Source organism: Molossus molossus, unplaced genomic scaffold (assembly GCF_014108415.1).
Source record: "Molossus molossus isolate mMolMol1 unplaced genomic scaffold, mMolMol1.p scaffold_m16_p_1, whole genome shotgun sequence".
NCBI lineage: Eukaryota > Metazoa > Chordata > Mammalia > Chiroptera > Molossidae > Molossus > Molossus molossus.
In genome coordinates, this window is record NW_023425344.1 from 87238097 (window position 1) to 87251013 (window position 12917).

General features: G+C 42.1%; 1 protein-coding gene across 3 annotated transcripts in view; it reads left to right on the top strand.

Moving 5' to 3' along the window:
• Positions 1 to 12917, top strand: part of EGF (epidermal growth factor) — a 97853-nt gene that overhangs the window by 56229 nt on the left and 28707 nt on the right. For all 3 annotated transcript variants that reach the window (XM_036269075.1, XM_036269068.1, XM_036269084.1), the window contains 5 exons: positions 1052 to 1200; positions 5885 to 5989; positions 7183 to 7406; positions 11027 to 11194; positions 11877 to 12026. In XM_036269075.1, the coding sequence (XP_036124968.1) occupies positions 1052 to 1200; positions 5885 to 5989; positions 7183 to 7406; positions 11027 to 11194; positions 11877 to 12026 (796 nt within the window). The remainder of the gene's footprint in view (positions 1 to 1051; positions 1201 to 5884; positions 5990 to 7182; positions 7407 to 11026; positions 11195 to 11876; positions 12027 to 12917) is intronic.

Genomic DNA, 12917 nt, shown 5'->3' on the forward strand with positions numbered 1-12917 from the left:
AGAACTGCAGGCTCCACCCCTGACCACTGAATCAGACAGAGTCTGCATTTCAACAAGATTTTCAGGTAGTTTGTGAGTCCATTTGAATTTGAGAAGCAGAGTTCTAGCAGATTGTTTTTGAATATGAGAAGTACCAGGGTTTTTTAAAAATTATAAAATAGGACCTTTTCTGTCTTACCTAGAAAGATGAAAACCTATTTATTTAATGAATTACCATTTTGTGAATCCTCTCATCGTTGATTATAGATTTATGTACATATGTGTACTCACAGTTAAAAATCCCACAAGTGCTATCATTAAATTGTAAGCTGACCTACAGCCGTTTTTAACATTCTCATGACATCCTTATACCTGTTTGATAGTCTGCATACTAGACTGAAAAAGAACTTTGTACCTGCAAGGTATGGTTTGTTGGACAATAGCCAGTGTGGATTAATTAAAATGCAATTATATAAGGTAAGAGATGAAAAACAACTTTAGCACATATTTAGTCTAACCCCATCATTTTTACAGTTGAGGACATTGAGGTTGAGTGACTTGGCCAAGGTAACAAAACAAACAAGGGGCGAAACAGAGAAGCCTGTATCCTGACTTGCAGAGAAGTGGAGTCCTGTGGACCGTGCAGTGCAGGACACAGCCCAGCATGCAGCCCCCATTATACTAAAAATCACTTCTCCCTTTTATGCTGCTCAGGGTTCAAGTACAGTGGCTTTGTTACTGACCAACAATCAAAGGTAAATAAATTACTAGTCCCAATAGAACTATGTGCCAGGTGCAGGGCCAAGGAGTTTAATACATGAAAGTAATGTACTTGGCATTATTATCTCCATTTTACCAATGAGGAGACTGAGACTCTGTGACACTGACTAACTTGCTTAGGTTGATGAGTATCTGGGAAGCAGCATGGCTGAAGTTCAGTTGCAGGTGCGTCTATGCCCAAAGCCGAGCTCTCAACAATTCCACTGTATCACACTCAACCCATTTGTATATAGTCTGTATTCATTTTTTTTTTAAATTAAATCACACAGAAATGCCCATGTTCTTTTTGTAGGTCTACTTTGCCCATACAGCCCTGAAGTGGATAGAGAGAGCCAACATGGATGGTTCCCAGAGAGAAAGGCTTATTGGGGGAGCAGTCGATGCTCCAGAAGGTCTTGCCGTAGACTGGATTGGCCGTAAACTCTACTGGACAGACAGAGGGTATGTTCCTCCTCGCCATGTGAGACAGGAGTGATGGGACAGGCAACACCGCTGGCTTCACCCTCCACTTTGAACTTAGGAAATATTGCTGGGGACCTGGCTGGGATTGGAGGAACGATCCCCTGTCCATCCTCCCCTGGCCCCTCCCCACCACCAAGCAGATGTTCCTCTTTTCATTAAGACTGGATCTATAGCTCTAGGAGAATTTTGACGACCAAGAAGTAGCATGTGTTTTTGCACTTCAGGCTAGAAACGCAAAACCTGTCTGAACACAGTCAACAAGCCTTCTCAGCGCTTCGGCTGTGGACAGGGCTTTCTCCCAGATCACACGGGAGGTGCAAAGGAGCAGGAGTAGTGCTTCCTCTTTCCCGGCAGTCACAGGTTAGCCCAGGGGTGCGGCACATATCCACAGGAAAATTAGCGCAGATGCTTGGTCTAAATTTCAGTGCAGAAAATGCCCTAAGGCCATGCATAGACAATTTCCAGATGAGGGTGTCCACTCCCAGAGGGAGTCCTGGAAAGGGCTCCAGGGCCCAACTGGCCCAACTGCCTCCTTTTACAGATGGGGAAACTAAGGCTCAGAAAGGCTAAGTGATTTGTTCAAGGTTACACAGCACACAAGTGATGAATCTTGGACTAGAACCCACATGCTGGCTCTCTAAGTGACATGAAGGAGGAGAGAGAGCTTTGTGCTGGGGTTCAGAGAGAAGCAATGGGGTTTCTGTCTCTGGCACACTGCTCTGTGGCCTCAGGGAGGACTGTGTGTGGCCTGTGTGAGCTCCAGGAAGGGTGGGGGTGGGAGGAGGGTGAGGGAGGAAGTCCCTGCATCCCTCCTGGGTGCTGGGAGAGCCCGCTTCCCTGCTTTGGAGAGGGAGGAAGCTGCCACATAGCACCTCACAGGATAGTGTCAGAGGTGCTCTGTGCTAGAATAGTCTTTGCCCAGAGTCACTTAAAGCCATAAAGTGAAATGGTGGCCAACCTGAACATCTGATCCCTATGCAATCGTATTAAAATAAAAGAAAGGAGAATTAATTAGGGCTTCACATCTGTGAAATCAGCAGCCCCAACATAGAGGGAGAAGTCTCAGGGAACAGGGACTTTACATGCTTAGGGGTAGGCTTTGTATGTCCCAGAAAAATCTCTTTTGGTCTGAATAACCCATGGGAAACAAATGTATTTTAAAAAATGAGCCAGATGTAATGTACAGTGATCAATAATGTGGCACTTCTATATTCAGAATGAGTTTATTTTCATTCATTCATTCATTCATTCATTCAACCATTTCTTCATTCTTATATTCTTTGGGTATTTACTTATTAACTGAAATGTTCCAGATACTGCATTAAGAACTTTATGTCCATGATATCATTAAATCCCCAAAAGATAAATTTTCTTATTCCCAACTTGAAGATGAAAAAATTGGGACTCACAGAGGTAAAATAACTTTACTAAAGTCCAACGGCCTACAAGTGGTGGATCTGGAATTTGAACTCAAGGACAACCACTCCCACAGCTGATGCTTTTAATAATCATAGAAATATTCTGCCTCCCCCAATCAAAATTGATTAAAATGTGCTTGACCCAGAGTCCTATAACAAGTGAAAATCAACATCAGTTGCAGTAATGATAGAAATCATAATAACGGCCTCCTCTGTGTTGAACGTACTTAAAAGGACATTTACAGTGTCAGCTGTGCATAATAACAGAGCTTGTACCCAGCTCTTCTCAGAAGCGTAAACGCTGATCAGGGCAGCAGATGTCAGTGCTGTCGACCCTTCCAAGGATGCCAGGTCCCCTCGCATTTCCTTCGTTTGCCCGGCACCTCTAATTTGAAGAGTGTTTGATTAATGGCACCATGGGCCCTTCAGGACACAGACAGGCACCATATCCTAGAGGAGCAGACCTCGGATTCCCTGGTTCACTGACTTCAGTAATAACAAGCCCTTCTTAAGTCCTCTTTCCTCTAAAAGCAGCTGCTAAAAGAAAACCTTTAATTTGTCTGGAAATGAAAGGTTTATAGTTGGAAAACCTTGATATTAGCTAGAAATTGGATTTAAATAACTGAGATTCCAAGCTTGTGATACTAGATTATATGGTAACTCTCAACCAATCAAAGAACCAGAGTGGGTGCTTCCAGCTTATATTGGCTTAGGAAAAGACAGATTCAAATTAACGTCTAACCGTAGGAAGGAAGCTAATTGATAATTTCGCTGGCAATGCTATTATTTAGTACTAAGGAATCCTGATCCCTAAAGTCAATTGCCCAGTGAAAAAGAATCAAGAGAGTGGAAATATATATCTATTTGCTCATTTTTTTTTTAGATACAAACTACCATGAGGTAAAAAACGCACTTTTCGAGGGTTCTGGATGGACAACTCTTGCCCTGGAAGGAGTGTGGGTCATAGAGGATCCCAGTGACAGTGGGACCAGGCAGCAGTAGGTACAAAGAGAAAGATGTTCCACTAGATTGAAGGTTACTCTTGAACTCAGGGGAGCTCAGCGTCCATGGTGGCCTTAGCTTTGTCATTACTGACACCGCAGTTGGAGACTTGCTTTGTGGCCAAATCAGATAGAAGTGTATTGTTGGGTTAACCCGTTAGGGTGCTTTGAGAGTAAATTCCGGCAGTCCTGCCTGAGACAGCTCCAGAGACAGGCGTTTATGCTGGTCTCAGTTCTCATCCCCTCCCTCCTGCTCGAAAGAGAGAATCTAGAGCTGACGTAACAGCGAGCAGAACCCACAGCCACAAGCATCTTCAGAATCCCTTCCTCGCCCAGGGAACAGGTGCAGTGGCAGTTGTGGCTGAGTGACCTGGACACACTGAGCTCAAAAATACCTTCCACCCAGCAGTATCCTCCTGACAAACACTTCACCTGGGAATAAAATGATCTTTTTAAAGTGGCATTGGCGTATATACTGTTTAAAATCGCCCCAGGCCCTGAGCTGGAAGTTTGTGAAGCCTTTTGGACCCAACACAGGCCCTGACTGATTTTACCTTAGCCTCCCTCCCGCGTACAGCCCATGAGGAGGGATTTATAAAGCCCCTTCCCCAGCCAGTGGCTGGAAAGTACCCTGTAACAAAGCCACCTGCAGAAGATCCCCTTAGCATTTCGTAGAATCCGGAGGGCAGAATGGCCCTGCTTGGTCTCTGGGCAGGCCTGACTCATGCAGACGTTGCCGACGAGAACAAGGGGCAAACCCTTCTCAGATGTTTGCTGAACAAATTCAAGACAGTTATACTTTCACGTTTGCAGTTGAGAAACAGGGCCGGCAGGCAGCACGCAGGCAGGGTGGTGGGCCCTTCCCAGATGTCCGTGAATGTATTAAAGAGAGTTATTTATACTCTCCGGTTCCGGTTCAGCAGGGCAGCAGGGAGGACAGGCGCCCCCGGTGGAAAGGGGTGCTCCTCTCCCCCCGCCCGTGGTCCGTCTGCTCCAGAGCTGCCCAGGTTCCCGCACAGGCCTTTGGCGGGGCGGGGCTTCACAGAATGGATTTCAGCACTTGATTGCACCCGGTTTTCTCCATCCTACTGCCACTGCCCTCGCTCGGTCACCATCATGTCGCCCGCCTTGTCTTCTCTGCATGAAAGCCACAGCACTGTGACTGTGTCACACTCTTTAGGTCTCCCGACTTGGCACCTGCTGATGCCCCTGCTGAGGGTGCTGTTCCCCAACCCACCCCATCCCCCCGCCTGGCTGCCCTGCTCAACGATAAGCTCTGTGAGGACAGAGACGGGCTGGTGTGTCCCCAGCGCGCAGGCCAATTCCTGACACACACCCTAGGTGCTTGCTCAGTCAGGTTTCGTTTGATAAAAAGGTTTGTTTGACAAACACATGGAAACATTAGGAAACAAAAATGTTCTCCTTTGCCAGATTCCAGAGGCTTATTTTTTCACATGTAAAGTTTAGCAAATAATAGTAGCTCAATACTCTCATTTGTACAAGTATCATGTGGAAGAAAATTAGAGTCAACATGCATCTCTCTTACTGCCCTGTGCTGCCGTCTCTGTGGCCCTCTGAGGTCTGCCCTCCCTCCTCCCGGAATCTGTGACCACAAGGCTGACACCTCACCACCGGCTCCTGTCCGTTCCAGGGCAGAGGAGAGGTGGTGAAGAGAAAGGGATGCTGGGATTCACGCCACTGGCTTTGTCCCTGCCAGGCCACTGACATAATCCCCTCTTACCTGATCCTTTCGCTGTGTATTTTAATTGCCTGGGATAAATTTCGGCACGCTAATGAGAAGACTATGTTTAAACAAATAGAATTCTGCCCTGGCCAGTTTCCTCAGTGGTTAGAGCATCGGCCCACAGACCAATGAGTCTCGGGTTTGATTCCCATCAAGGGCACGTACCTCAGTTGCGTTCATCCCTGGCCCTGGTCAGGGTTGTGCGGGAGGCAGCCAGTCAATGTGTCCCTCTCACTTTGATGTTTCTCTCTCTCTCTCCCTCCCTCTCATTCTATCTGAAGATCAATAGAAATAAACAAACAAGTAGAATTTGTGGGCATTAGGTCCTGATTTGTGTGAGTATGTGAATGAGTGTGAGTGTGAATGTGTGTGCTTGCACACACACAATGGGGGTAGTTTAGAATGTCTGTCTGCATTCAGTAAGTAACAGGGAAAAGGAGTATTTTTGTTGAAAAAGTAAAGTTAATGTAACAAGCTCCATTATGTGACATACATTTTAGGAAACCTGTCATTGAAAGCAGTGATTTAAGTGGAAAACATCGTGAAACAATCATTAAGGAGGACATCTCTCAGCCACGAGGAATTGCTGTTCATCCAATGGCCAAGTAGGTACTTGTGAAGTCCAGGTGCCTTCTGCAGAGGTCATGTTTGAAATGCTGATGTCCAAAATCTGTCCTAAGACCTCAGAGTCAATGGGATCGGAAACCAAGAAAATCCACTAGATTTGTCCACATCTTCAGAAATGAGATGACTACCATGATTTCCTAATTTTTAAAAGTTTCTTATTTTCTATTTTTATATTAAAATGTTTATTGTTTAGATACCCTTTTATTTTAATCAAATTCAATTTCTTTCTGTACTTTATTAATCAGTTAGACATAAGCCCATTAAACTGCTTCCTTTAAAAAGCTACATTATTGCTTTCTTGAGCAGAGGATGACAGTTAGATTGTATGACATTAATTCGATTTAGAAAAATCATAAGATGAGTTTAAATGATAGGTCATTCCTAGGTTTAGACAAGACGAAATGGAAATCATGAAAGATTAGAAGATCCTATGTTATTAATTATAAATTAGTGACACATGTTGGTTTAGGTTCAGAGAATTAAGGAGAATCACCAATTCCTTCCTAAATTAAAACAAACAAACAAACAAGAATAAAAACCAACTCTTATATTTACAATGCTCTATGGGAAATAAAATATTGGTAATGTTAATTTATTTGGAGCCAGTCACATGATTAAAAGAATGAGAATATAAGCATCTCTAAACAGACCAGAGAAAAGATACTGACCTCAGAAGATGTTCCTCAGCATAGTTATAGAATGTGACGTATAGAACTTAAAATTAACCAAGTTAACTGAGTACATTGTATAAAACAGGATAAGAGATACTTATGCTCTTCTCGTCATGCTTTAATTTTACATATACAGTGAGTTTACATATGCATCGCAGAAGGGCAAGCTAGTGAGATTTCATTGCCTTTGGAAGCATGTAACGCTAATTTAAGAATATGCTCTTGAACACACTTTCAATTAGTAATATTCTGCAATTTTTAAAATTAATACTTTTTTTTTAATCTAATGACCTGAGCCTTAATTCAGCATTTCCTTCCAAGATGCTCTACATAGAAAAGAAGTTTTTGCTTTTGAAAAATGATTTGTCTAACATAGTACTATACTTCCCTTCTATAGCCCTTACTTTGTCTTAAAGTGATTTACACTGACGTTCCCAATGATGAAAGAATGGGAGAATTTTTGTGCAAATTTTATGTGTTGTATGCTTTCTTGACTAAAGGAAATTATTCTGGACTGATATGGGGATTAATCCACGAATTGAAAGTTCTTCCCTTCAAGGCAGTGGCCGGCTGGTTATCGCCAGCTCTGAGCTGGTCTGGCCCAGTGGAATAACGATCGATTTCTTGACTGACAAGTTGTATTGGTGCGATGCCAAGCAGTCTGTGATTGAAATGGCCAATCTGGATGGTTCAAAACGCCAAAGACTTGCCCAGAACGATGTAGGTGAGGCTGTGGGATGGGTAATTTCTTCATCTTGACTGAGAGATGATGAGTGTTAAATTCAAAATGTGTTTATACACACATGTGTGTACGCACATGCGCGCGCACACACACACACACACACACACACACACACATTCTTATCCATACAATGAGAAGGAAATAGGTACAGACTTCTCCAAGGATTTATGAGCTCTAAGGATTATCTGAACATTGGAATATTGGACAAAAAAATGGTGACATATAATCATTTCTATTTGCCAAGATTTCAAAAAAATCAGAATGAAAATATTTAAAAATTTAAGACTTTGTTGAGAATAGGAACTTGGTTTAGCTGTAATTTTTCTTATGTTTTAGAAAATGTCATTTTATCACAGTGATACTATCATCTTCAGAGATTAATGAATATCTATTGATAACATGTGCAAAGATTAATATAATTTCCCCCTATTATACTTTCAGATTTTATATGGGTTAGCATGTATTTTCTTAAATATCTTTAAAACCCTGTAGTTATGGTAACTGTTAAGGGAGAAGTGCAAATGGTTACGAGATTCATGGAGAGATTCATTGTGACTCAGGGACATCTGCAAAGACAACGTTTGAAGTAGGCCATCTGGGAAACAGAGGGTGCTAAAACTTTATCATGTCAAGTAAGGCTGCAGAAATTGGTATTTGTATATTAGTATTGCCAAGATATGTTGATGAACTTGATTGTGAATGTACTAGGGAGCCATTGCATGTTCTTGAGCATGAAATGTATATAAGATTAGTATTTCAGGATAACCACTTAGGTAACAGTATAGGGTTGGATTGGAAATTTAGAGTGAAGAAAATCAGCCAAAAAACTACAAAAGTTGTCCAGACAACAGCTAATGAAGGCCTGAGTGAAAATATTGACGTTTAACAATAACATGGAGGACTAAAGTATTAAAAAGAAATCACTGTAAATAAAAAAATTAGGGAGATTTATTAACAGACTGGATATAGAAATGAGGGCCAGAGAGATGTTAAAGATGCTTTGGAGATTAAAAACTGGTAGGTTGGGAAGATAAAAACACATGATTTCTGTTTTTAAGAAGAAGCTAACAAACTAATAATCTGTATAATAATCTATATATTTATTTTGCCTGTTCTCTTTGGTTTTGGTGGTACTAGATCAAGATAAGTATAACAGAAAATTTTACATACTTCTAAGTTTTTGTTTTTTTTTTAAATTAAAGAGATGCTTCACAATACATGACAAGTTTGTGTACAATTAATTATAGACTTTCTTAGCAGATATTTATTGGATCATTACAGGAAGCAGATATACAGAGGAGACAAACAAATATTGTTCCTGTGAAGTCTGGGGGTCTAGTGGCAGGAACATACACTGTTAAAAACATACATCTTTCAAATAAATGTGAAATTGTAGCTTTGATATATGAGGGTACTAAGAGATTTGAACATTTCTATCCAGAATATAAAGACACAATATTCTAAACCAAGAATCATAGCAGAAATTTAAAAAAAAACAATTTGTATTTTTACTCTAATCCGTGACTAATGTAACTTCCTATTGAAGACCATTATCAATAATTGGAAATTAAGATGTCTAAATAACTATTTCCATCACTACAGTGCCATCTACAGGCTTGTCAACTGCCAGTTCAGGATTTATTTAGTTATTTATTTTTAATTGAATTTATTGGAGTGACATTGGTTCACAAAACCACACAGGTTTCACGAGGACAACTCAGCAAAACATCATCTACACACTGTATCACATGCCCATCGCCACAAGCAAAGTCTCTTCCTGTCGCCGTCCCCCCCACCCTTTGCCCCCCTCCACCTACTCCCCACCCCCTTTCCCTCTGGCAATCACTACACTAGATTTTTAATGTAAAGATTGAAAGAATTTACTCTTAATTTTAAATGCAATCATGGCTCTTCCATAACCAACACTTTAAAAGGATTATATGTTGTGTGGAGTATTTGTTGAAAAACTATAGCTATTTCTAACTCATATTACAACATGGATGAACTCAAAGGACATTATGCTAAATGAAACAAGCCAGCCACAAAAGATAACTATTATATGATGCCACTTATTTGAGGTATCTAGAATAGTCAGATTCACAGAAACAGAAGGTAGAGTAGGGGAAGGGAGAAATGAGAAGTTGTTGTTTAAGGGTATAGTTTTCATTTTACAAGATACAAAGTTTCCGGAATTTGGTTGCTCAGCAATGTGAGTGGGCTTAATCTACCACCACTGAACTATGTGCAAAGTAAGATGGTAAACACTGTGTCATGTGGGTTTTTTTCTTACCCAAATGAAAAAAACCCGACAGCTATATAAAAAAAAATTCCCTTCCTGCATTTTTGGCTTTAATTTGGGACAATGGGCTAGAGAGTAAAATTAATCTTAATGACCCTGCTCCGTAAGGATGGGTGGAGACTCACTGTCACCAGGACAAGCCGTTTGCATTTGCTTCCAGCAGAGAAAGACATTCATTCTGACCCACCAAACCCCTCGCTCACCTGCAAAGTCTGGCTGGGGAATGTGACTGGATGTGACTAGAGCTTCTAAACGTGTACCTTCTTAGCTTTAGTCTCTAATTACCTGAGATGGCCGATTACATTTCCCTGCTCACTAAATACTGGAAAATCTTATCAGAGCAATTTCAGTAGCAGAGAGAGGCGGGTTTAGTTGAAGTGGGTCAGAAGGGCCCATCTAGGGGTTGATAGCCATGAAAACAGAGGCAGCAGATAAGAAATGACTTTCACAAACTTTGACTGGAAGGAAAGAGACAAAAAGAAGCTGGGGGTGGGGTCAGGGGTGAGGAAGTGAAGATGGGAGAGACCTGAAGATACTCCTCAGTTACCGGAAAGAAGCTAGTAGAATGAGTGAATGGGATGTAAAGAAAGCGGGTAAGTGAACAAGGTGCCCGAGAAGGCAGGACAGAGAGCCCCAGGAGCCCAGCTCAGGGATTCATATTAGATAAAAGACGAGATGGGACAGGGGGCGGGCATCCAATGCAGGGAAAGGTGTGGATGGAGATGGGAATTCAAGGAGCCAGTTCCCTTAAGTTTTTAAATATCCTTACAACAACCTGTGAATGAGTGAACTGCTTATTACTGCCATTCCAAACAAGGAACTGAAGGCAAAGAGAGGTAAGATAACTTACTCAGGTTTAGTCTATAAGTAGTGACAATCACCGAACACACACATTGCCACCTGGCCTCCTTCCTCGTGGTGCTATTACAGGGTGGGACGAAAGTAGGTTTACAGTTATGCATAAGAAACATAACACAATAACTAATAAATAATACAAGAATAAATTCTGTGTTTTGCGTACTTAACCCTACTTTTGCCCCACCCTGTATGTTAATGAGCCCACATTCTCCAGTTCTCCAAACGCCGGAGGCTTCATGCCACCAGCTCCCATTCTCAGAGGAGGGTGCTCCATTGTGTGGTTTCGCCTCGATGCAGGTACCCTGGTTGTGGCTCGTACCTTGCTTAGCAGTGATATTAAAGAATGGATTTAATGTAGGGAGTGTGTATATGCTTCAAGCCTTGTCCTTTAAACAGTAGTCGCGGCAGAGACAAGATGTATGTAATGGGCTGGAACTTCTTCCAGGGCACCCGTTTGCTGTGGCCGTGTTTGAGGATCATGTGTGGTTCTCCGACTGGACTGAGCCATCGGTAATAAGGGTGAACAAGAGGACTGGCGAAAACAGGGTACGTCTCCGAGGCAGCATGCTGAAGCCCTCATCACTGGTTGTAGTTCATCCATTGGCCAAACCAGGTACACTGGACATGTCACACAGTCTTTCTTTGGCTGGAATCTGCAACTATTTTAATTGCTTGATGGCAGGGGATGAGGGGGGATGTTGCAGCTCTCACGAATCTAGGTAGATGTTAAGATTTCTTGAGATTTGGATTTTGTTTAAGACAGATTCTGGTAGTGAATTTGGGTTTTATTCTTCCAGTCTGTCTCTCTTTTTTCTCTCCTGGACAATTTTTACCTATCTGGTCCTTTTTAAAAGGTTCTTGGGTTAATGGCATTAAGGGTGGGGGTGAGGGAGGAACAATTTAGACGCTTGCCGTGGAAGCTTCTACCCCCCCCCCCCCCGAGTTCCGGGGAATGCACAGACAGAAGAAGCATCCAGTGTCTTTCTGGAACTCCTCTGTCCGAGTTGCCCTTTGTCAGTTTGACTAGATCGTGAGTTAGGAAATAGGAACCTCATCTGCCTAAAGAGCTTCTTGGACAAAAGTACTGGTTATACTCAATAAATAACTCATAAGGTAATAACATTCTGAGCTACTCTTACTGGCTCCTTGCAGGAACTCTTCTGAAATAGCTCTTGACACAGGCTCCATTTAGACACACTGAGTTTCTCTCCCCCAAAGCTGTACACTGTGATGTGTATCAACGCACCCTTCTGCTCTCTGAGCCCACGTGTGAACGCAGCTCTTTTCCCCGCTAGGAGCAGATCCCTGCTTATATCAAAATGGAGGCTGTGAACATATTTGCAAAGGGAAGCTGGGGACTGCCCTGTGTTCCTGTCGTGAAGGTTTTGTGAAAGCCCCAGATGGGAAAACGTGTCTGGCTCTACGTGCTCATCAGATGTCAGCAGGTAACATAATGAATCGTATAGCTAAATATCTTACCTTGGCTCAGGAGTATAGTTCTACTCTACACTGAACCATGCTTTTGCTGATTTTTAATACTGTATATAATTAAAAGCTCCTCTGCTTTTAGAGATGCCAAGTGTTGTTTTTTTCTTCTTATACTTTCTCTGATGAATTTGGGCTTCTTCTTAAAGACTAAATTCAATTGACTTCTTGTTGTAAAGTTAGTGAACAAAAGATAATATTCAAAGTGCAATATCCCAGCCCCCTATTTACGGTGGAGCAGCCCAGCCTTAGAAATAAATGCCAGTATTTTACCACTTCAGGGATTGTTCAGAGACATTTTATTTTATTATTTTTTTTATCATCACCTGAGGACATTTTTGCATTTATCTTCAGATAGAGCAGGAGGGAGAGAGGGAGGAAGAGAGAGAAACATTGACGTGAGAGAGACACATGGACTGGTTGCCACCCACACAACCCCAACCGGGACTGGGGACAAACTGCAACTAAGGTACGTGCCCTTAGCAGGAACTGAACCCGAGTCTCTCCAGTCCGTGGGCTGACGCTCTAACCGCTGAGCCAAACCAGCCAGGGCTAGAGACATTTTATTTAGAAGTTTATAGCCTCAATGTTGGAGGTGGTTATTTATAATGCCCCTGCCATGTGACTGGTCTTAGTATAGGAGGCAAAGTTCTTTCTAATGAATAACTTTAGGATATCAAACAAGTCTGAGGAATCCAACCTAAGATGGCAGTGATCACATTTTAAAAAACTATGACTTTGAGGAAGAGGAAGGAAGAGTCCATTGTGATGTCAGTCAGTAGTCCTGACTTGCTTCTTTTGAATGTGCATCTAAACAATTATGGTATATTTGGATTCGTCTCTTGATATCT